Here is a 24,962-nt window from a genome sequence, read left to right as displayed (position 1 = left end):
AGGACATTTCTAAGTGACCTCAAACTTTTGAATGGTAGTGTATCTCACTTAGAAATGTCCTTGTTCTTGAAAGAAAATAACATTTTTTTGTCCATTAAAATAACATAAAATTGATCAGAAATACAGTGTAGACATTGTTAATGTTGTAAATGACTATTGTAGCTGGAAACGGCTGATTTTTAATGGAATATCTACATAGGCGTACAGAGGTCCATTATCAGCAACCATCACTCCTGTGTTCCAATGGCACGTTGTGTTAGCTAATCCAAATGTATAATTTTAAAAGGCTAATTGATCATTAGAAAACCTTTTTGCAATTATGTTAACACAGCTGAAAACTGTTGTCCTGATTAAAGAAGCAATAAAACTTGGCCTTTAGACTAGTTGAGTATCTGGAGTGTCAGCATTTGTGGGTTCGATTACAGGCTCAAAATGGCCAGAAACAAATAACTTTCTTCTGAAACTCATCAGTCTATTGTTGTTCTGAGTAATGAAGGCTGTTCCATGCGAGAAATTGCCAAGAAACTGAAGATCTCATACAACGCTGTGTACTACTCCCTTCACAGAACAGCGCAAATTGTCTCTAACCAGAATAGAAAGAGGAGTGGGAGGCCCCGGTGCACAACTGAGCAAGAGGACAAGTACATTAGTGTCTAGTTTGAGAAACAGATGCTTCAAAAGTCCTCAACTGACAGCTTCATTACATAGTACCCGCAAAACACCAGTCTCAACAGTGAAGAGGCGACTCCGGGATGCTGGCCTTCTAGGCAGAGTTCCTCTGTCCACTGTCTGTGTTCTTTGGCCAATCTTAATCTTTTCTTTTAATTGCCCAGTCTGAGATATGGCTTTTTCTTTGCAACTCTGTCTAGAAGGTCATTATCCCGGAGTCGCCTCTTCACTGTTGACGTTGAGACAGATTTCTACACTGTATTTCTGATCAATTTGATGTTATTATAATGGACAAAAAATGTGACATGTCCTAACTTTTCTTTCAAAAACAATGTGACCCCAAACTTTTGAACGGTAGTGTACATGTAGGTAGTTATTTAAGTGACTATGCATAGATAATAACAAAGAGTAGCAGCAGTGTAAGACGGGGGGGGGGGGGAGGGGCAATGCAAATAGTCTGGGTAGCCATTTGATTAGATGTTCAGGAGTCTTATGGCTTGGGGGTAGAAGCTGTTTAGAAGCCTCTTGGACCTAGTCTTGGCGCTCCGGTACCGCTTGCCATGCGGTAGCAGAGAGAACAGTCTATGACTAGGTTGGCTGGAGTCTTTGTCAATTTTTAGGGCCTTCCTCTGACACCGCCTGGTATACAGGTCCTGGATGGCAGGAAGCTTGGCCCCAGTGATGTTCCCATGCCATGCGCACTACCCTATGTAGTGCCTTGCGGTCGGAGCCCGAGCTGTTGCCATACCAGGCAGTGATGCAACCAATCTCGATGGTGCAGCTGTAGAACCTTTTGAGGATGTGATGACCCATGCCAAATCTTTTCAGTCTCCTGAGGGGGAATAGGTTTTGTCGTGCCTTCTTCACGACTGTCTTGTATTTATGTATTTGTTTAATGTATTTTGATGTGTTATATGCATGCCTGTAGTTTGTTGATAGCAAAGTTTGCTATGAGATATTACAGTATTCTATTCTATTCTTTTCTACTGTACTGGTATTCTGTTCACTACCTTTCTATTTTGCTTTATTGCCATTGTTGTCAACCACACTGCCACTAGGTGTCTCTGTTGACCATATTTTCTGCAGAGGTAGAGGACAGTTTTTGCAGGGTTTTGCATGTCACCAGCATTGTTTGGTGGAGGATGTATATAAAAGCAGACTGCTTCAAGAGAAGGAGCAGGAAGGCGCAACCACAAAGGATATGACGTAACAATCATTATACATAATTTATTTCCATTTCAAATTCTTCATCCCACTGTACAAAATAATAAAATGCAGTATTTGGGTGGTCTTAACCAATCATAGCACTGTATGATATGGTGGTAAAATGCATCCAAATACAATTCAGTATGTTTACACATATGAATATTACATCCCCCTTCTTTTAAAACAAAATAATAATGTTGACATATTCTAAGGGTTTCTTTTGAATACATGCTCTGTAGTTTGAACTCAAGGTGAGTAACCATTTATATTTCATACTACAGCAACTGAATCAACATAGACTCTGAAACAATAATCCAACATACTCTTACTTTTCAAACAAGGGATTCTCAGCAACTCAGCTTTCACTGTAGAAATAACATCTTAACATTTCAAACAAATACAATACGAAAGCATTTCAAGTGAAATTTCAATAACAAGTTTACAGTCTGGAACTCTTAGGGCAGCGATCTGTCTACACCCTTTGACATTTCACAGGTCTAGGACAGCTCTGGGCTTGACCTTTCTTCCTGACCTTGTGCAATATGATGCTGAGCATGCTTCTGTGTCAGTCTACAGTTCTTGTGGTGTTACAGGTAAGTATGGTGTATGTTGTGCTGTGTGTGTGTTGAGTCCATCACGTTGTCTTTCAGGGGAATAGTTCATCTCATCAGTGTGTTGTTCTTTTGTGTTCAGTTGATGACTACGATTGCGGCGGTACACCTCTCCTTCTGCGGTGCGGATGTGATATGCAACGTTCAGTGTCAGCTGGCTGGATGACGACTGCTGGCTTCCAGAGGCCATGCTCCTGGATTCTAACTGACTCTCCGTCGATCAGTGGTGGCAGTGGTCTAGCTGACCTGTCGTAGTATCGCTTTTGTTGTTGTTGTCTCTGTGCACGTTTTCCATGCATTTCCTTGTGGCTGACGACCTCAGGTTGCAGCTGCTGGTTGGTGCTGGAAGGCATTGAGCGAAGTCTGCGGCTCATCAATAGCTGGGCTGGTGATTTGAAGTTGTCAACTGGAGTGTTGCGGTATTCAAGGAGACTGAGGTAGGGGTCTCTCTTGTCTGCTTTTGCTTTGTCCATGAGTGATTTAGCAATCTGCACTGATTTTTCAGCAAGGCCATTACTTTGAGGGTAATGTGGGCTTGTGGTGACATGTGTGAACTCCCATACTTTTTTGAAGGATTCAAACTCATTTGATTTGTAACAGGGCCCATTGTCAGATATTAAAGTCTCTACAATGCCATGCCTGGCAAAGGCTGCTTTCAGCTTGTGTATCACAGCTGCAGATGTGGTGCTGTGAAGCTTGTCGAGTTCGAAGTATCTGCTGTAGTAGTCCACTGTTACGATGTAGTCCTCGTTGTTCAGGTGAACAGATCGGTTGTCACGACCTGCCAGGGTCGGTCTGGGATACAGTGAGGTAACATTGGCTCTTTGGTGTTTGAGGGGCGTCGTTCAAGAAACATGGCGCATTTACCAACAATGTCCTCTATTTATTTGCACATTCCGGGACAAAACTAAATGTCTCGTGCTCTCTGTTTGCACTTTTCCATGCCCATGTGTCCAGCATGGATCTTTGTCAAAATCTCTTCTCTGAGACTGGTAGGAATAATGATTTTCTCTCCGTTGATCTGTGATAGTTCATCACGATGGTTCCAGAATTCTGAGACGATGTGAGGGCATTTTCTCCTCTCCTCAGGCCATCCATCCTGTATGACTTTCCTCAGCTGTGCGAGTTGTGAGTCCTTTTCTGTTTCTGCTTGGATCTCATTCAGTTTTGTGTCACTAACTGGTAAGTTTCTTTACACAGTGTGCACTTGCATGTCCATGCCTTCACTGAGGCTGCTGTCCTTATAGGTAAGAAACTTCCTGGAGAGCGTGTCTGCGACAGGGATGTCTTTGCCTGGACGGTGAGTGATTGTGAAGTTGTATTTTTGTAGTTGAAGGATCATTCTCTGTAGCCTTGGCGGGGCTGTGGCTAGTGGTTTTCTCATAATTGACTCAAGGAGCTTGTGGTCAGATTCCACAATGACTTGTCGTCCATATATGTACTGATGGAAAAATTTACATCTGAACCGAATGGCGTAGAGCTCCTTTTCGATTTGAGGGTAGTTGATTTCACAGTCTGTGAGAGATTTGGAAGCGTAGCCGATGGGCTTTCCTTCTTGCAGTAGCACTGCACCTAGTCCATACTTCGACGCGTCCACTTGGAGTCTGAGCTCTTTGTCGGGTCGTAGTAGGCAAGGATTGGTCCAGGTTCTCTCGTGATCAAGTTTTTCACATTCTGGAAAGCAATGTCATGTTGCTTGTCCCAGAGAAACTCACTGGACTGCTTTAGCAGTTGATGCAGGCGTGCATTAGCATTGAAGAGGCTGGGTGCAAACTTGGCTAAGTAGTTGACCATGCCAAGCACTGTTTCCAGCTCTGCACAGTTCTTTGGTGGCTCCATTTCTTTTATGGCTGAGATCTTCTGTGGATCTGGCTTGATTCCATTTGCTGTGAGAAGATGTCCGAAGTAGCTGACCTCTGTAACACTGACTGTGCTCTTCTCGGGGTTGAGCCGGACTCCTCTCTCACGGGACCTTTGCAGCATCGCGTGGAGATTTCGGTCGTGCTCCTCTTTGACCATAGACAAGGATGTCGTCCATTAGTCACAACTCCGTCGAGGCCTTCGTACACTTCGTCGATCTTTCGATGAAACTCGTCTTTGGCTGAGATAATCCCAAAAGGCAGGCAACGGAACCTGTAGCGTCCAAACGGTGTGTTGAATGTTTTGAGCTTAGATTACTCTTCTGTGAGCTTGATAGCCCAGTAGCCTGATCTAGTGTCCATGACACTGAAGTAGTGTGCTCCCGCTAGCTTGTGTGTGATACCATCTAGCGTCGGTAAAGGATAATGGGGGTGTTTGATAGCCTTGTTCAAGTCTCTTGGGTCGAGACATACTCGGAGCTTGCCTGTGTGTGCTTTCTCCACCACCACTAACGCATTTACCCAGTCAGTCGGTTCTATAACCTTGGTGACTATGTCAGATTGCTCCATGCTCTCCAACTCTTTCTTCAGACAGGCACGGAGAGCAAGGGGAATCTTTCTCGGTGGGTAGACCACAGGGGTTGCGTCTGGGTCAAGGTGAATGGTACATTCTCCTGGGAATAATCCTATTCCTGTAAAAACATCAGTAAACTCCTCCAGTACATTGTCTGTCTCTACTGGTGCTGTCACTGATAAAACTAGCTTGATGAGGTCCATGTCTAAACATGCTTTAAGACCTAGCACTGCAGGTGCTCTAGTGTCAACAACATAAAACTTTCACTTTCCTTGTATTTGCATTTAAAAGTGCATGTGCCTTTTACTGGGAGCTGTTCACCACCATAACCTGTGTGCGGTGGGTTGTAGCTCGCACTCAGATGTCAAGCCGGTACTTATTCAGAGGAATAATGTTTACTTGTGCACCAGTGTCTAGTTTGAACTTTAGCTTTGTGCCTTGTGTTCCTGTCTCAATGTCAGCAAAGGCTTGCTCTGTCTCTGATATATGACTTTTCTGTGTCACTGAATCAATAAACAGTTCATCAGCGTTTTACTCTTTGATTGACATTTCATCTTCACTCACTGTGTGTACTGTTTTTCCACGGTAAGCTCTGCACACTTTTGCAAAGTGATTCCATTTTCCACATTTAGTTCATTGTTTGCCTTTCGCTGGGCAATTTCCTTGTTCGCCATTCACAATATCCACATGTTTTGGGGCGTTTTGAGTCTGTGTTGCTCTGTTTTGGAGTTATGTCTCTCTCCGTTCTAAAAACACGCTCTCTGTGCACAGGAGGTGTGCTTTGATGTCTGCCTGACTGTGTGCACTGCTTGTTCACGTGATGCACTCCTGCTGCCGCACTAAATGGTTTTCATCTGAGCCTGTGCTAGCTCATGAGATCTGGCTATGTCGATAGCTTTGTCCAGCGTTACCTCAGACTGCGAGGGTTGAAAATATGCTTGGCCTATCATGAGGGTGTCTGTGTGTGTTAGAAGTAACATTAGCGGAAAATGGCTAACCTTGGGTGTAGGCAGTTATCATGAGTTATGGGGGACACATATAGAGCGAAGTGTAGCAAACAGACTGTCTTTTGTTAGAACTCAAACTTAGCACTAACAGGAGCCAGGTGTGTGGTAACTGTATCGAGAGTATGAGCGCATAGATATTCTACACAGCTACAACGCCTGACCGCTGAAGCGCCTAGGGGCTGGGACCAGTTCGTGCGCCAACAATCAACGATAGGCTGAGTGAGTTTAAACCACGCCCAGTCTCTACTCTGACAGGCCGGCTCGGAAGCAGGATCAACTTCTGTCAGAGTATATTATAATAACTTTGTCAGGAACAAGTCAGTTCTCTGTTTGCCCTGCGAGGTGTGACAGAGAGCCCGTATATACGAAATCCGCATTTACCACTTATTGCTTAGCTAATAAAAAGTACATAGTATGCAATCGGTGACTCAGTGTCATACTTGTTCTGATACCAGATTCGAATTGACGCAACCCTTAACAAGACCCAACATTCAAAAGTTTCTCTCTCAGTCACGGTGAGTGTATTCCAAATACAATACGGTCCCTGACCATCTCATCCTTGTTTGCATAATCACAGTCTTTCACAAGCAGATGCAGCTCTGTCACAAACTGTTCAAAAGACTCGCTAGCTCCCTGTACTTGCTCATGGAATTTGTACCTAGCGAAAATCGTATTGGTCTTCGGCACAACATATGCTTCAAAACGATCATAGTATGTTTTCAGTACCTTTGATTCAGCCTCGGTAAGTGTCCATGTGTTGTAAATATCTCTCCCTTTTTCACCTTTCCAGATGAGCAAGTAGCTGCACTTTTCCTCTTCTCCTTTATCATTCAGAGGACCCGTGAACATTAGCTCCACGTGCTGTTTGTACTTACGCCATGCGTCGGGTAAGTTTGTAGACTCCCAGTCCATTCGAGGTGAAGGAACTCCAGAAGAATCCATCTTGTAAGACCTTTTACTCTGACACCATGTCTTGTTTTGCACACTTTGTACAAAATAATACAATGCAGTACTACAGGATATTTCTTAGCTCTTTATTAGCTAGCTATAACTGGCATGTTCATGTATCGCCAACCAGGATCAAACTGACCATGACCTAACCATGTGGGTGGTCTTAACCAATCATAGCACAGTATGATATGGCGGTAAAATGCATCCAATTACAATTCAGTATGTTTACACATATGAATATTACAAATCATTATACATAATTTATTTCCATTTCAAACTCTTCATCCCACATGTCAAAAACAATCATCAGCCAAGTTGTCCATTGCTGTTTTTGTGAATGAGCTTTGGTTTTCAATTACAATTAAAAAGAGGTTACAGAATAAACACATTTATGGTTCGAATTTGAAGACTTTCCTGCCATGAAAGCACCAAGAATATTAGCATTATTTTGCTAATATTATTACCGTCATAGTAATTGACCAAGTAAGGATGGGGAGAGAGAGAAAAGAAAGGTGAAAAAACTCACATAAAAATACATCCTCTTAAGTAAACAAAAGGTGATATCAAATGATCTGATAGTACAATCCCAGTAGTATGTATTTACATTAACATTAGCTTGGAGGTGTTGGGCCTCAGGCACAGTCCATGTCCCCATTGGAGGCTTGAGACAGACGCCTCTCCTCTCTCCCTATGATGCTCATACTCTCCTCACACTCCTTCTCCTCTATGTTCTCCTGCTCATTATCTCTCTCCCTCTCCTTCTCCCTATCTCCCTCGCTCCTCTGATGGTACAGGCGTAGGCTTGAGTCTCGTAAGGAGGGCCCACGCACAACCGGATCCCCTGAGCCTCCAAGTGAGAGTCTTCTCTCTGGGATAGAGGGAGGGAGGGGAGGAGAGAATCAGAGTGAAAGCAAGAAAGAGAATGCAGGAAGGACAAGGAGTTTGACAGAGGCACCCGTTCACACTTAGCTTTACACACCATAATACTTCCCTCACAACTCAGCTCACCTCCCGGTCCAATAGGATGCATCAGTCTGTTCATCTGGACATTCCAGTGTTTGACACTAGTGCTGGCCTGCCGCAGCTTCCTCTGAGCAGTCTGAGGGAGACCATGGAGAGGAAGGGGGATGAGAGGTTGTGAAAAGAATGTGAAAGGGTGAAGGGGAAGAAAATGAGAGATGGAGTGAAAGCGGAGACAGTGGGGGAGTCAATTAATAAATTATTGTGTTTTATGCTGAATCCAGAGGCCACTGTGCTTCATTTTGAGATGTTTATCGGACAAGAAGGACAAAACATAGCGTGCACACTGACAAACATACAGCAACTACTAAATAGTCATCATAGTGGGGGAAAGTACTGCATAACATCTAACTACACTACCGGTCAAAAGTTTTAGAACACCTACTCATTCAACGGTTTTTCTTTATTTTTACTATTTACTACATTGTAGAACTATGAAATAACACATATGGTATCTTGTAGTAACCAAAAAAGTGTTAAACAAATAAAAATATATTTTATAGTTTAGATTCTTCAAATAGCCACCCTTTGCCTTGAAGACAGCTTTGTACACTCTTGGCATTCTCTCAACCAGCTTCACCTGGAATGCTTTCCAACAGTCTTGAAGGAGTTCCCATATATGCTGAGAACTTGTTGGCTGCTTTTCCTTCACTCTGCGGTCCGACTCATCCCAAACCATCTCAATTTGGTTGAGGTCGGGGGATTGTGGAGGCCAGGTCATCTGATGCAGCACTCCATCACTCTACTTCTTGGTCAAATAGCCCTTACACAGCCTGGAGGTGTGTTGGGTCATTGTCCTGTTAAAAAATAAATGATAGTCCCACTAAGCGCAAACCAGATGAGATGGCGTATCGCTGCAGAATGCTATGGTAGCAATGTTGGTTAAATGTCCCTTGAATTCAAAAGAAATCACAGACAGTGTCAACAGCAAAGCACCCCCACACCATAACACCTCCTCCTCCATGCTTTACGGTGGGAAATACACACGAGGAGATCATCCGTTCACCAACACCGCGTCTCACAAAAACACAGCGGTTGGAACCAAAAATCTCCAATTTGGTCTCAAAATCAAAGGACAGATTTCCACTGGTCTAATGTCATTGCTCGTGTTTCTTGGCCCAAGCAAGTCTCTTCTTCCTTTAGTAGTGGTTTCTTTGCAGCAATTCACCATGAAGGCCTGATTCACACAGTCTCCTCTGAACAGTTGATGTTGTAGCATTTATTTGGGCTGCAATTTCTGAGACTGGTAACGCTAATGAACTGCAGCAGTGGTAACTCTGGGTCTTCCATTCTTGTGGCGGTCCTCATGAGAGCCAGTTTCATCATAACACTTGATGGTTTTTGCGACTGCACTTGAAGAAACTTTCAAAGTTCTTGAAATGTTCCATATTGACTGACCTTCATGTCTTAAAGTAATGATGTACTGTTGTTTCTCTTTGCTTATTTGAGCTGTTCTGGCCATAATATGGACTTGGTCTTTTACCAAATAGGGTTATCTTCTGTATACCCCCCCACATTGTCACAACACAACTGATTGGCTCAAACGCATAAAGGAGGGAAGAAATTCCACAATTTAACTTTTAACAAGGCACACCTGTTAATTGAAATGCATACCAGGTGACTACCTCATGAAGCTGGTTGAGAGAATGCCAAGAGTGCGCAAAGCTGTCATCAAGGCAAAGGGTGGCTATTTGAAGAATCTCAAATATAAAATATATTTTGATTAGACAAACACTTTTTTGGTTACTACATTATTCAATATGTCATTTCATAGTTTTGATGTCTTCAGCGTTTTTCTACAATGTAGAAAAAAGTAAAAAATATATAAAAACCCTTGAATGAGTAGATGTTCTGAATCTTTGACCAGTAGTCTAAGATCCTGAACATTATCTTGCCGTCCCGTTATCTTGCCGTCCACATTATGCTCATTTACATGCATTCCCGATCACACAGAAACGGGACAGCAAAGGTAGTTAACCGGACTATAATTTCTTGATGAGTAGTTTCAAGTTTTATTAGTTGTATGTACAGGATACATATGGTATACCTTGTCTAACGAACTGCTTACTTGCAGGTTCCTTCTCGACAATGCAACAACAATAAGAAATAGCAAAAAATAATAATATGAAAATAAAGTAAAAGGCAGTAGAATAGAATAAAGATGTTAGCATAATTAAAATACAGAAAGGCACAATTTATAGTATAATATATCCATATGTATTGGGGAAGGGGGGGAAGGGGGCAAGAGTGTAAATTGAGTAGTATAGTAGAGTAGCTGTCGAGTAGCTATAGTTTTATGCAAAGTAGTTCCCAGATTTGTATTTAGCAGAAGATCTAGGGTCCGATACTCATTATTTTGCACTCACTGCAATGTCATGGTCCATTCTGTGCCGGTTGGCCCGAACCTTCTCCAGCTGGTGTTGGGCCTCCTCTAAAGCCTGGGACTTGGCTACCATCTCCTGCCTGAGCTCCTGCTTCTCTCTCTGGGTCTTCAGGATGTACTGCTCCTGTTCCTCTTGGAGGGCCAGCAGGACCTTCATCTTCTCCTCCTCCTCCACCAGCAGACTGGTGGTGAAGAGAGAGAAGGAGAGAACCCTTATGCAGGGTTCTAATCACACTACACTTCAAGCCTTGTTGGAGCTCTAAAATTTGTTGGTTGGACCAATGTTAATAATGTTGCAGTTACAGATTAGGGATGCCCACTTATTGTGTACTGTATTCTAAAACTTCTGTTGGTGTCCTGATTTCCTTATTGTATGTGTTGTTGACATTATGAAGGGACCAATCAGAGAGCAGGGTTATGAAGATGTCATTTTGAAGGACCAATCAGAGAGAAGTGTTATGATGATGTCATTATGATAAACTAATCAGAGAGAAGAGTTATGACAATGTCATAACGAAGGAACCAACCAGAGAGGAGGGTTATGGAAAAACTAAAGCTGAGCTCTCATAGGGGTCAAAAAAAGAAAAAAACACCTTAAGATGTTCAGTTCCTGAGAAAGCAGACAAACCACAAGTAATGAGCAGAGATAACAGGAAATCGTTGGTGTTTCTCTGAGAGCAAACACGTCTACCGACAAACACAGCTGTGTGTGTGTGTATGACTGAGGGTTCCTTGCATTTAGGTAAACTGAGGTACAACTTCAGATTAATACCAGTGTTCATTTTGGTTTGGCTAGTTTTTGATTTGGGTTAACTTATCTTTAAAAAGACAAAATTGTGGTTTGCAGATTTCACTAAATGAAGCACACACTGTAGCTAGCAGGTCAAGGCCATCAATTCCAATGTGAAACGACCCCCTACCTTCATTTTTTGTGTGACTTTGCGGTAACAGACTGAAATGACAGGAAACTGTGAGCACAGAGTGAGCACTAAGAAGTGTAAGACATTTACAGAAGACATGTAAGTGTCAGGGGGTGTAAGATAGTATATAGTCCTTTTCCATGACGTTTGCTACCTGTGTGTACTTGTGTGTGCGTGTGTGTTTGTGCGTGCGTGTGTGTATACTGTACATACAGTATACGTGTATGTGTGTGTGTGTTACCTGGCCTGTACGAGGCGGTAGGCCTCCTCATTCTGTCTAGCTCTAATCTCCTGGTGCAGGGCCTCCTCCAGGCGAAGCTGCATCTCCTCCAGCTCCCTGATCCTCTTCCTCTGGCGGTCCGTCTCCGCATCCTTCAGGGCCATCTCCGCCTGCATGTTGTCCCGCTCCTGGCCCACGACAAACACACACTTAAACCAGGACAAAGCCACAGTTAAATCCTTAAAGATCTTTGAGTTAGACATGTATGTTGGGTCCTTCTTCTCATTGTCTCACACCTTCCTTCTCCTCTACTTCTCCTTCTCACCTTCTCTTCTCCTTCCTCCTCTTACCTCTAACTTCTTTCCTTACCCAGCTAATCTCCTCCTCCTCATCTCCTTAGCTTCTCACCTCTTCAGCCTGCTGTAGCTGGTCCTGCAGGGTTCTCTGCAGCTCCTCATGTTTCTGTCTCCTCTTCTGTTCCTCCTGCAGCAGTGCTGCCTGAGAGTGCCTCTGCGCCTCCTGCACACCGATGATACCAACAAATATAACAGAGGTTATTGTGATGCTTTTGTCACATAGCTATCCAAAGTTATGTTGTCTTCATAGTGATCTCTCTCTCTCCCACCTGTAGGAGCTCCAGCTCGGCCAGCTTGCTCTCCTTCTCCCCCTGGAGGAGGCACAGACGTTGTAGCTCCTCCTCCTTGGTGGTGCGCCTCCTCTCCCTCTCCTCCCTTAGCTCTCTGCGTCGCAGCTTCAGGTCCTTATGCAGGGAGTTCTTCCCCTCTACACACAGACGGATCGCTGTCTGGATCGCTGCAGGAACAAAGTTAAGCTTGGGCTAGTATTTTTTGACTGGGCTAGTAGAATATGTGCCAAAAGAGCTTTATGATTTATGTCTGTAAATGTCATTTATTATTATTATTATTAATAAACTACCCTAGTTTAATAAAATATCGCATGGCATAGATTTTACAACCGTTGGCTAGTAGAATATCACCCTGGCTACAAGATATTGCCCAAAATCTACCCCTAAATGTTCTCGTGGCTTTAAAAACACAGTGTGTGTGTAGTGTACAGTAGAGAGTATGATCTCTGACCTGTGGTCCACTCCTGTCTCTGCTTGGTGTCGGGGGCGCTCATCTCGTAGGTCTTAGTTAGCGTCTTCACACAGAACATACACCTCTTCCCCTCCTTCTCTGGTAGCACCTGTCAGTGCAACCACAACACTGCAGAAAATAACCATCATAACAACAACAACTTGCACACTCCAACGTTCTTATTGTTATAAAGAATGGGGTCATATTCATTCTATACATGCTGCCATGAAGCCTTGCTCTCTGAACAAATGTCTCAGCTCAGCTGTGCCTTCTATTCTACATAACCCAGGGTTGTGTACCTCCACACAACAGTTGTGGTCCAGCTCGATACAGCCTTTACACTCCTTGCGGTCCTCACTGACGTAGTAATGCAGAGTACTGGGCCGGAGAGAGAACCAGCGCTCGTTCCAGTTCCTCCGCAAGTGACCCTTCTTCCACAGATACCCCTGAGGACGGTTACATACACCCACACAAAGTTACACATGCCTAATTATATAAATACTGTTATACTTTATACGTTTATTACATGCATATTACATGCACACCAACACAAACATTTCTAATAATCTTTATGTTAAAAGCACCTCTTTTATGATATTGCCCACTATCTCCTGGTAGACCTTGTCTATCGCCATGGTGACAGAGTCATTCTCCACGCCTCTGGTCAGCCTCCCGGTGTTGACAAAGTCCAGGAAGGCCCACACTGTGATGCCGCTCAGCTGCACAGGCTCCTGGGATATGAAATCCTCCATGTCCACACAGCTAAGCTCCACACTCATGGCTAAGCAGATCTTCTTCAGGAGGTATTCCACCTGAGAGGGGCCACATGGAATGAATGAGACACATAATGGGACAAATCTGAACTTGAGACAGAATCTCCCATTGACATTATTGCAAGATTTGCATGACAGGTTGATGAACGTAAGGAAGAAAAGAGAAAAATGATTTTGGATTATATGTCCAGGGCTAAGAACTTACCTCCTCTGGGGCCAGGACCAGTGGATACTTGTCTTCAGACAGGAAGTTGAAGATGCACCAGAGATGGAAGGCGTCTTTATCAAGCAGAACACCCATGCCATCTTTAGGCCGGTAGTTCTTTTTGGCACAGAGAGTCCAGCAGAACACATCTACATTCTCCTTATCAAATGTGCCCTCAACCACCTGGGGTCAGAAAGAGAGGATGTCAAGTGTGTGTGTGTGTGTGTGTGTGTGTGTGTGTGTGTATGTGTGTGTGTGTGTGTGTGTGTGTGTGTGTGTGTGTGTGTGTGTGTGTGTGTGTGTGTGTGTGTGTGTGTGTGTGTGTGTACAGTACCTTGTCCAGTATAAATTTGTTGAGATAGGGCATGTACCCCTGGTTGGACACCGGCCCATCATCATCATCTCTGAAGTGGACCTCTAGAGCCACAGGGTCGTGGGGGATGTTCAGCGCAGTGTACAGGTTATGAGACAACACCTACAACTCATCAACACAGAGTACAGGTTATGAGACAACACCTACCTCATCAACACAGAGTACAGGTTATGAGACAAAACCTACAACTCATCAACACAGAGTACAGGTTATGAGACAAAACCTACAACTCATCAACACAGAGTACAGGTTACGAGACAACACCTACCTCATCAACACAGAGTATAGATTATGAGACAACACCTACAACTCATCAACACAGAGTACAGGTTATGAGACAAAACCTACAACTCATCAACACAGAGTACAGGTTATGAGACAAAACCTACAACTCATCAACACAAAGTACAGGTTACGAGACAAAACCTACCTCTTCAACATAGAGTACAGGTTATGAAACAAAATCTACATCTCATCAACACAGAGTACAGGTTATGAGACAAAACCTACCTCTTCAACATAGAGTACAGGTTATGAGACAAAACCTACCTCTTCAACATAGAGTACAGGTTATGAGACAAAACCTACCTCTTCAACATAGAGTACAGGTTATGAAACAAAACCTACCTCATCAACACGGAGTACAGGTTATGAGACAAAACCTACATCTCATCAACACAGAGTACAGGTTATGACACAAAACCTACATCTCATCAACACAGATTACAAATTATGGGATGAAACATAAATCTCATCAACACAGGATACAGGTTAAAAGACAAAACCTACAAGACATGGAGAGACAGACAGACAGAAATAAATGTATTTTTTTATTTAATAAAATCTCAAAAAATTTATGCCAGCAAAAATGTCAATTTCAACTTCCATAATTCCAGTTTTGGAGCCTGTAGTCTTAGAGCAAGGAGATGGAGGTGGCAAGACACAGGGACTCTTTGACAATGTCGTTATAGCAACGGCTGGGATACAGAGCCCAAGCCCCTCAGTGTGACTGGGATTAGAAACGTCACAATGCCTGATCCCACACACAAAGCAACACAACATCACTGACCCATAACACATGACAATACAGCACACACGTATTCACCCAAACACCAGTGCAATAACACACCACCAGCCCCCCAGAATCATGAGGGGGCTCATAGAGGGTCTGCCTCTGAACATAGAGAGAGGCCTATCTCCATAGCAGATTATTGATGATTGTTTCTCCATAGTCTGGCCCATACATAATCCCAGAAATTAACCCAGTTACAGTCACGTGTTTGTTATTCTAGACTTGAGGAGGGCCGCCAAACGTCAAAACTAGGGCTGTAAAATGATGGAATTAATTATGAATGTGATCAAATTCCAATAGAAGGGGTTTGATCAACAATAACATTATCTAAAACACCAATCAGTATACAGTGCTGTGTAGCTCATGCTAAAGGACATATCACACCCACGCATTGAGCTAACAGGAAAGAGATCAGATCTTGAAAATAAAGTGTCTCATCTAATGGGGTTGACCTGACTAGATCAATAAATAAACAAATAAAACAAGTTCTGATGCCAATGACATAAAAATATAATTTTCCTAAAAACAAGGAAAATATGCTGAAAAGATGAACAAAAACAGTTGTGTAAAAACATCAATAGCACACAAACCAACACATTGGAAGGGCAGAAAGACACTGAAGAAAATCAATCCCATCCTCCCTGCTCTTTGACCCCTATACTGCCCCCCGACTTGAACCCTGACCTCTCACCTTTAGCTGGGACTTGGACACCTTCCCACTCTTCTCCACGTCCAGAGAGGTGAAAGCATACCAGATGGACTTCAGCAGTTCAGCTCGCAACTCCATAACTGCTTCTGCTCAGCTCTGCTTACTTTACTGCATCGCTGTGTATGTGTATGTATGGCTCACAGACCTGTGTGTGTCTCAGTAAACCCCCACATCCTGCTCTCTGATAAATGGTTGCCCTGAAGCTCACTGGCGCCACCTCCAGTGCAGTATCTGTAGCAAACAGGAAGACTGTAAAGAGTCACCAAGGGCAACAGTGTGGGGTATATTTGTAACTGGCCACCAGAGGACAGCATCTGACTGTACTCCACACTGAGGAACTCAACTGCAGTGAGTATGCATTGTTGGCCATTACCCTACTCTCACAAGTTAAATATGCAACTGTCCCAATACAATTAATTCTGGTTCGAGTCACAGTTTAAAACAGTTTGTTTGCATAGCGCTCTTGGACCTGATTTTGAATCAACTCCAGCAAGCAGAATTTTGTATTTAATGTTTATTTTTTTTATTTTTTAAAAAATATTTAAATATTTAATTTATTTAACCAGGTAGGCCAGTTGAGAACAAGTTCTCATTTACAACTGCGATCTGGCAGAATAGCACAATGCAGAGAGATCAACCATCTCCTTTATTGTTTTTGTTTATGTCAACAGTTGGCCTTGTTATCTCGAGTTGGTTTCCTGCTGATCTGATTGTTCTCTTGTTGTTGGAAAACCACTACAGGGTCCGATTTTTGTTTGTCACTTATAAACCTCCCCGACTTCACGCGCCGACTTTCGTCTACAGCCGGCTTCGTTAGCCTTCCGGCTCGAACACACACACTGCAACACCACAGGATAATTGCCGCTCCCGAATGCAGCTCGAAGTGCTGCATGAGTTTTGGGATTTCGAGTGGTCACACCCATATTGATCAGACCACACCTCGCTGCTCCCACCAAACAGAAGCAAGTGTAGCTCCAAGGCTGTTTAAGAACAGTACGTACCGCTTCGGGGTAACGTGTTGTTCAGTACAAACTGTCACGAAACCTAGCAAATGTTGAACCAAACTGAACGCATCTGTCTGGCACCCTTTGAATATCGGAAGGCTCATAGATTTGGCAGAGTTAAATTTGTCTAATTAAGTGATAATGCCCGAGAAGCCAGTGTTTGGAGGATATTTTGGCACGGGTGTTGTTAGGCCCGAGACGAAGTCAATATATCCTCCAAACACCGACTTCGAGGGCATTATCAATTTCATACAAGGGGTTACCAACATACTCAAATAATGATTGACATATTTTCATTAAAAACTAAATAATTTTAATTTATTCATACTATTTTATCCTTTCACAATATATAGTCCTGAAACAAATGTAGGGTCGCTACCAGAGACACGACCCAGTCATTGTTCTAAATGTTCCATTACCATACTGGCTGGCAACGTTCTTTTCCCTTGCTTGCTAGCTAGCCAACTATGGATAACTTAGTCACGTCAAACAGTGCAGCCAGAATATCAGCAAAGTAGATCCATTTGCGTTTGTTTAATCTGTTTTCTAGTGACATTTATTTGCATACATCAATAACAATGAGTTAATGATGAGCGATATTGCCTGGTTCAGAAAATGTGCCCTCTCGTCAGGACACTGTTGTTCAGAGGAGCTAGACAACAACACAGCTCACACAATCACTTCAAACTGAAGCTGGAAATACTGCAAACTAGCTAAACTTCGTTTGACCTTTTTCCAATTGACATTTCTTTGTATATATCCATAAAAATTATGCCAGCTAATTCATGATTTCGACTGGCAGAGAAACGCTGCCTTACATGTCTGTCTCATCCCGACTCATTCATTACTAAAGGACAGTTGGAGTTCGAGGTATATACAAATCTATGCTGTTGAAAACATTTTAGTCTAAAAGAAATGTAACATAATGTCTAGATGCTTTTTATAGTGGAGATCAAGTTTATCAATTGCCTGGCTGGGCTGATGAGACAGTGGATTGCGCAGTCAGGTGGAACAGAGTAAATAGGCATTTTAAGGTCATAAATTTAGCCGGTGGTAATTTGTGGAATAGTCACCGGCTGGAATGTGGTTTTAACCAATCAGTATTCAGGATTAGAACCACCCTTTGTATAATACCAAAGAGAAATCCACTGGTTTCACAACCCGCTATGCCAAATAACCTCCCCCACCAGAACCACATTGCTTACATAAAATGTGGTTCTGGGTTGCCCAGATTATTATTCACTCAGACTATTGAGAAATACTTGAAGAAATTAGGAGATGGACATTTTAATTGCCAATAAATGGAGAAAGATTAAAATAACACCCAATTGACTTCCATTAACTCCTTGAAGGAGTGCACACATTGTCCCAGAAACGCCCAGAATGCACTGTGCGGCCCATTGACAATTTTGTTTTTATTCCACCTTTATTTAACCAGGTAGGCAAGTTGAGAACAAGTTCTCATTTACAATTGCGACCTGGCCAAGATAAAGCAAAGCAGTTCGACACATACAGCAACACAGAGTTACACATGGAGTAAAATAAACATACAGTAGAAAAAAATAAGTCTATATACAATGTGAGCAAATGAGAAGAGATAAGGGAGGTAATGGCAAAAAAAAAAGGCCATGGTGGTGGAGGAAATACAATATAGCAAGGTAAACACTGGAATGGCAGATTTGCAGTGGAAGAAAGTGCAAAGTAGAGATAGAAATAATGGGGTGCAAAGGAGCAAAATAAATAAATACAGTAGGGGAAGGGGTAGTTGTTTGGGCTAAATTATAGATGGGCTATGTACAGGTGCAGTCATCTGTGAGCTACTCTGTCAGCTGGTGCTTAAAGCTAGTGAGGGAGATGTGTTTCCAGTTTCAGAGATTTTTGTAGTTCGTTCCGGCCATTGGCAGCAGAGAACTGGAAGGAGAGGCGGCCAAAGGAAGAATTGGATTTGGGGGTGACCAGAGAGATATACCTGCTGAAGCGCGTGCTACAGGTGGGTGCTGCTATGGTGACCAGCGAGCTGAGATAAGGGGGGACTTTACCTAGCAGGGTCTCGTAGATGACCTGGAGCCAGTGGGTTTGGCGATGAGTATGAAGCGAGGGCCAGCCAACGAGAGCGTACAGGTCGCAGTGGTGGGTAGTATATGGGGCTTTGGTGACAAAACGGATGGCACTGTGATAGACTGCATCCAATTTATTGAGTAGGGTATTGGAGGCTATTTTGTAAATGACATCGCCTAAGTCGAGGATTGGTAGGATGGTCAGTTTTACGAGGGTGTGTTTGCAGCATGAGTGAAGGATGCTTTGTTGCGAAATAGGAAGCCAATTCTAGATTTAACTTTGGATTGGAGATGTTTGATATGAGTCTGGAGGGAGAGTTTACAGTCTAACCAGACACCTAGGTATTTGTAGTTGTCCACATATTCTAAGTCAGAACCGTCCAGAATAGTGATGCTGGACAGGCGGGCAGGTGCATGCAGCGATCGGTTGAAGAGCATGCATTTAGTTTTACTTGCATTTAAGAGCAGTTTGAGGCCACGGAAGGGGAGTTGTATGGCATTGAAGCTCGTCTGGAGGGTTGTTAACACAGTGTCCAAAGAAGGACCAGAAGTATACAGAATGGTGTCGTCTGCGTAGAGGTGGATCAGAGACTCACCAGCAGCAAGAGTGACATCATTGATGTATACAGAGAAGAGTCGGCCCAATAATTGAACACTGTGGCACCCCTCCAGACGAGCTTCAATGCCATATAACTCCCCTTGTGGCACCCCCATAGACACTGCCAGAGGCCCGGACAACAGGCACTCCGATTTGACACACTATCAGAGAAGTAGTTGGTGAACCAGGCGAGGCAACCATTTGAGAAACCAAGGCTATCGAGTCTGCCGATGAGGATGTGGTGATTGACAGAGTCGAAAGTCTTGGCCAGGTCAATGAATACGGCTGCACAGTATTGTTTCTTATCGATGGCGGTTAAGATATAGTTTAAGACCTTGAGCGTGGCTGAGGTGCACCCATGACCAGCTCTGAAACCAGATTGCATAGCGGAGAAGGTGCGGTGGGATTCGGAATGGTCGGTAATATGTTTGTTGACTTGGCTTTCGAAGACCTTAGAAAGGCAGGGTAGGATAGATATAGGTCTGTAGCAGTTTGGGTCAAGAGTGTCCCCCCTTTTGAAGAGGGGGATAACCGCAGCTGCTTTCCAATCTTTGTGAATCTCAGACGACACGAAAGAGAGGTTGAACAGGCTAGTAATAGGGGTTTCAACAATTTTGGCAGATCATTTTAGAAAGAAAGGGTCCAGATTGTCTAGCCCGGCTGATTTGTAAGGGTCCAGATTTTGCAGCTCTTTCAGAACATCAGCTATCTGGATTTGGGAGAAGGAGAAATGGGGAAGGATTGGGCGATGCATGGGTAACATACACAATGCCCGGTAATATGCATTGTATGGAGTTTCTTAAAATGTTTCTTAAAAGGCCGGTGCAGAAGGTTTTTATCTCAATATCAAATCATTTCTGGGTAACAATTACAGTGGGGCAAAAAAGTATTTAGTCAGCCACCAATTGTGCAAGTTCTACCACTTAAAAAGATGAGAGAGGCCTGTAATTTTCATCATAGGTACACCAACTATGACAGACAAAATGGAAAAAAAATCCAGAAAATCACATTGTAGGATTTTTAATGAATTTATTTGCAAATTATGGTGGAAAATAAGTATTTGGTCACCTACAAACAAGCAAGATTTCTGGCTCTCACAGACCTGTAACTTCTTCTTTAAGAGGCTCCTCTGTCCTCCACTTGTTACCTGTATTAATGGCACCTGTTTGAACTTGTTATCAGTTTAAAAGACACCTTTCCACAACCTCAAACAGTCACACTCCAAACTCCACTATGGCCAAGACAAAGAGCTGTCAAAGGACACCAGAAACAAAATTGTAGACCTGCACCAGGCTGGGAAGACTGAATCTGCAATAGGTAAGCAGCTTGGTTTGAAGAAATCAACTGTGGGAGCAATAATTAGGAAATGGAAGACATACAAGACCACTGATAATCTCCCTCGAGCTGGGGCTCCACGCAAGATCTCACACCGTGGGGTCAAAATTATCACAAGAACGGTGAGCAAAAATCCCAGAACCACACGGGGGGACCTAGTGAATGACCTGCAGAGAGCTGGGACCAAAATAACAAAGCCTACCATCAATAACACACTACGCTGCCAGGGACTCAAATCCTGCAGTGCCAGACGTGTCCCCCTGCTTAAGCCAGTACATGTCCAGGCCCATCTGAAGTTTGCTAGAGAGCATTTGGATGATCCAGAAGAAGATTGGGAGAATGTCATATGGTCAGATGAAACCAAAATATAACTTTTTGGTAAAAACTCGTCATGTTTGGAGGACAAAGAATGCTGAGTTGCATCCAAAGAACACCATACCTACTGTGAAGCATGGGGGTGGAAACATCATGCTTTGGGGCTGTTTTTCTGCAAAGGGACCAGGATGACTGATCCGTGTAAAGGAAAGAATGAATGGGGCCATGTATCGTGAGATTTTGAGTGAAAACCTCCTTCCATCAGCAAGGGCATTGAAGATGAAACATGGCTGGGTCTTTCAGCATGACAATGATCCCAAACACACCACCCGGGCAACGAAGGAGTGGCTTCGTAAGAAGCATTTCAAGGTCCTGGAGTGGCCTAGCCAGTCTCCAGATCTCAACCCCATAGAAAATCTTTGGAGGGAGTTGAAAGTCTGTGTTGCCAAGCAACAGCCCCAAAACATCACTGCTCTAGAGGAGATCTGCATGGAAGAATGGGCCAAAATACCAGCAACAGTGTGTGAAAACCATGTGAAGACTTACAGAAAACATTTGACCTCTGTCATTGCCAACAAAGGGTATATAACAAAGTATTGAGATTGTTATTGACCAAATACTTATTTTCCACCATAATTTGGAAATAAATTAAAAATCCCTATGTGATTTTCTGGATTTCTTTCCTAATTTTGTCTGTCATAGTTGAATCAAATCAAATCAAATTTATTTATATAGCCCTTCGTACATCAGCTGATATCTCAAAGTGCTGTACAGAAACCCAGCCTAAAACCCCAAACAGCAAGCAATGCAGATGTAGAAGCACGGTGGCTAGGAAAAACTCCCTAGAAAGGCCAAAACCTAGGAAGAAACCTAGAGAGGAACCAGGCTATGTGGGGTGGCCAGTCCTCTTCTGGCTGTGCCGGGTGGAGATTATAACAGAACATGGCCAAGATGTTCAAATGTTCATAAATGACCAGCATGGTCAAATAATAATAATCACAGGCAGAACAGTTGAAACTGGAGCAACAGCACGGCCAGGTGGACTTGGGACAGCAAGGACTCATCATGTCAGGTAGTCCTGAGGCATGGTCCTAGGGCTCAGGTCCTCCAAGAGAGAGAAAGAAAGAAAGAGAGAAAGAGAGAATTAGAGAGAGCATACTTAAATTCACACAGGACACCGGATAGGACAGGAGAAGTACTCCAGATATAACAAACTGACCCTAGCCCCCCGACACATAAACTACTGCAGCATAAATACTGGAGGCTGAGACAGGAGGGGTCAGGAGACACTGTGGCCCCAACCAATGACATCCCCGGACAGGGCCAAACAGGAAGGATATAACCCCACCCACTTTGCCAAAGCACAGCCCCCACACCACTAGTGGGATATCAACCACCAACTTACCATCCTGAGACAAGGCCGAGTATAGCCCACAAAGATCTCCGCCACGGCACAACCCAAGGGGGGGGCGCCAACCCAGACAGGAAGATCACATCAGTGACTCAACCCACTCAAGTGACGCACCTCTCCTAGGGACGGTATGAAAGAGCCCTAGTAAGCCAGTGACTCAGCCCCTGTAATAGGGTTAGAGGCAGAGAATCTCAGTGGAAAGAGGGGAACCGGCCAGGCAGAGACAGCAAGGGCAGTTCGTTGCTCCAGAGCCTTTCCGTTCACCTTCACACTCCTGGGCCAGACTACACTCAATCATATGACCCACTGAAGAGATGAGTCTTCAATAAAGACTTAAAGGTTGAGACCAAGTTTGCGTCTCTCACATGGGTAGGCAGACCATTCCATAAAAATGGAGCTCTATAGGAGAAAGCCCTGCCTCTAGCTGTTTGCTTAGAAATTCTAGGGACAATTAGGAGGCCTGCGTCTTGTGACCGTAGCGTACGAATCGGCTTTCTATTCCGCAACAAAGCCAGACCCACTGGCTCCAGGTCATCTACAAGTCCATGCTAGGTAAAGCTCCGCCTTATCTCAGTTCACTGGTCACGATGGCAACACCCATCCGTAGCACGCGCTCCAGCAGGTGTATCTCACTGATCATCCCTAAAGCCAACACCTCATTTGGCCGCCTTTCATTCCAGTTCTCTGCTGCCTGTGACTGGAACGAATTGCAAAAATCTCTGAAGTTGGAGACTTTTATCTCCCTCACCAACTTCAAACATCTGCTATCTGAGCAGTTAACCGATCGCTGCAGCTGTACATAGTCTATCGGTAAATAGCCCACCCATTTTTACCTACCTCATCCCCATACTATTTTTATTTATTTACTTTTCTGCTCTTTTGCACACCAATATCTCTACCTGTACATGACCATCTGATCATTTATCACTCCAGTGTTATTAATCTGCAAAATTGTAATTATTCGCCTACCTCCTCATGCCTTTTGCACACAATGTATATAGACTCCCCCCCTTTTTTTCTCTACTGTGTTATTGACTTGTTAATTGTTTACTCCATGTGTAACTCTGTGTTGTCTGTTCACACTGCTATGCTTTATCTTGGCCAGGTCGCAGTTGCAAATGAGAACTTGTTCTCAACTAGCCTACCTGGTTAAATAAAGGTGAAATACAATTTTAAAAAATGTACAGCAGGACCAAATCAGAGAGATAGGTAGGAGCAAGCCCATGTAATGCTTTGTAGGTTAGCAGTAAAACCTTGAAATCAGCCCTTGCCTTGACAGGAAGCCAGTGTAGGGAGGCTAGCACTGGAGTAATATGATCCATTTTTTGGGTTCTAGTCAGGATTCTAGCTGCCGTATTAGTTGAAGTGTACCTATGATGAAAATGACAGGCCTCTCTCATCTTTTTAAGTGGGAGAACTTGCACAATTGGTGGCTGACTAAATACTTTTTTGCCCCACTGTACCTGCTGGAGCACGTGCTACAGGTGGGTGCTGCTATGGTGACCAGTGAGCTAAGATAAGGGGGGACTTTACTTAGCAGAGTCTTGTAGATGACCTGGAGCCAGTGGTGAGGAAATTACTTTTAAAGAACGACCAGGAAGTTCTATTTGGTAGTTCTATCTTGACGGAAAATGTTGTAGTTGGGGATGGAAATCTCAGAATTTTTGGTGGGTACAGGAACACTGGTGGCAATCTTGAAACATGTGGGGAAAGCAAACTGGGATAGGGAGAGATTGAATATATCCGTCAACACACCAGCCAGCTGGTCTGCGCATGCTCTGAGGACGCAGCTAGGGATGTCGTCTGGGCCGGCAGCCTTGTGAGGGTTAACACGTTTAAATATCTTACTCACGTCGGCCATGGAGAAGGAGAGCCCACAGTCCTTGGTAGCGGGCCGCGTCGGTGGCACTGTATTATCCTCAAAGCGGGCAAAGAAGATGTTTAGTTTGTCTGGAAGCAAGACGTAGGTGTCCGTAACATGACTGGTTTTCCTTTTGTGATTGTCTGTATTCCCTGCCACATACTTCTCATGTCTGAGCCATTGAATTGCGACTCCATTTTGTCTCTATATAGACATTTTGCTTGTTTGATTGCCTTGCGGAGGGAATAACTGCACTGTTTATATTCTGCCATATTCTCAGTCACCTTTCCATGGTTAAATCCGGTGGTTTGAGCTTTCAGTTTTGCGCGAATGCCGCCATCGATCCACGGTTTCTGGTTAGGGTAAGTTTTTAAAGCCACAGTGGGCACAACATCTCCTATAGACTTCCTTATAAACTCACTCACCGAATCAGCATATACGTCAATATTATTTTCTGAGGCTACCCGGAACATATATCAGTCCACGTGATCAAAACAGTCTTGAAACGTGGATTCTGATTGGTCAGACCAGCATTGAATAGTCATTTGCACGGGTACTTCCTGTTTGAGTTTCTGCCTATAGGCTGTGTGCTTACGGTCATTGTCCTGTTGGAAGGTGAACCTTTGCCCCAGTCTGAGGTCCCTTAGCACTCTGGAGTAGATTTTATGACTCTAATCAATTTCATACAATCATATGGTTTCAGGGTGGAATATTCTAATCATTCATTTAAAC

At 43.7% G+C, this 24,962-nt stretch overlaps 1 protein-coding gene across 5 annotated transcripts; it reads right to left on the bottom strand.

The window, feature by feature from the left end:
• Positions 1-7,124: 7,124 nt before the first annotated feature.
• On the bottom strand, positions 7,125-15,807 carry LOC109891317 (differentially expressed in FDCP 6 homolog). 5 transcript variants are annotated; one of them, XM_031825496.1, is made up of 12 exons: positions 15,632-15,807; positions 13,830-13,970; positions 13,496-13,678; positions 13,102-13,329; positions 12,817-12,963; positions 12,518-12,626; positions 12,046-12,233; positions 11,829-11,939; positions 11,442-11,608; positions 10,264-10,462; positions 7,886-7,976; positions 7,125-7,745 (listed from the first exon to the last, which is right to left on the bottom strand). In XM_031825496.1, exons 1-12 carry the CDS (start codon positions 15,725-15,727, stop codon positions 7,510-7,512), a joined length of 1,896 nt encoding a protein of 631 aa, XP_031681356.1. In that variant the 5' UTR covers positions 15,728-15,807; the 3' UTR covers positions 7,125-7,509. The 5 variants fall into 5 exon arrangements, with proteins under 5 accessions (XP_031681356.1, XP_031681357.1, XP_031681355.1 ...); XM_031825497.1 differs by having other exon boundaries at positions 7,857-7,976; positions 11,442-11,629; positions 15,632-15,802; XM_031825495.1 differs by having other exon boundaries at positions 11,442-11,629; positions 15,632-15,802.
• Between the last annotated feature and the right edge of the window lie 9,155 nt (positions 15,808-24,962).

The sequence above is a fragment of the Oncorhynchus kisutch genome, linkage group LG5, assembly GCF_002021735.2.
Source record: "Oncorhynchus kisutch isolate 150728-3 linkage group LG5, Okis_V2, whole genome shotgun sequence".
NCBI lineage: Eukaryota > Metazoa > Chordata > Actinopteri > Salmoniformes > Salmonidae > Oncorhynchus > Oncorhynchus kisutch.
Note: the sequence above shows the minus strand (reverse complement) of the source record. Positions and strands in the feature narration are given on the sequence as shown.

Coding starts and splice junctions, on each gene's coding strand:
- LOC109891317 (XM_031825495.1), bottom strand. CDS start 15,727: ATGGAGTTGCGAGCTGAACTGCTGAAGTCCATCTGGTATGCTTTCACC. Junction 13,330..13,495: donor TGGTCCTGGCCCCAGAGGAG/GTAAGTTCTTAG, acceptor GGCCCCTCTCAG/GTGGAATACCTCCTGAAGAA. Junction 12,627..12,816: donor ACCACAACTGTTGTGTGGAG/GTACACAACCCT, acceptor TTGCACTGACAG/GTGCTACCAGAGAAGGAGGG.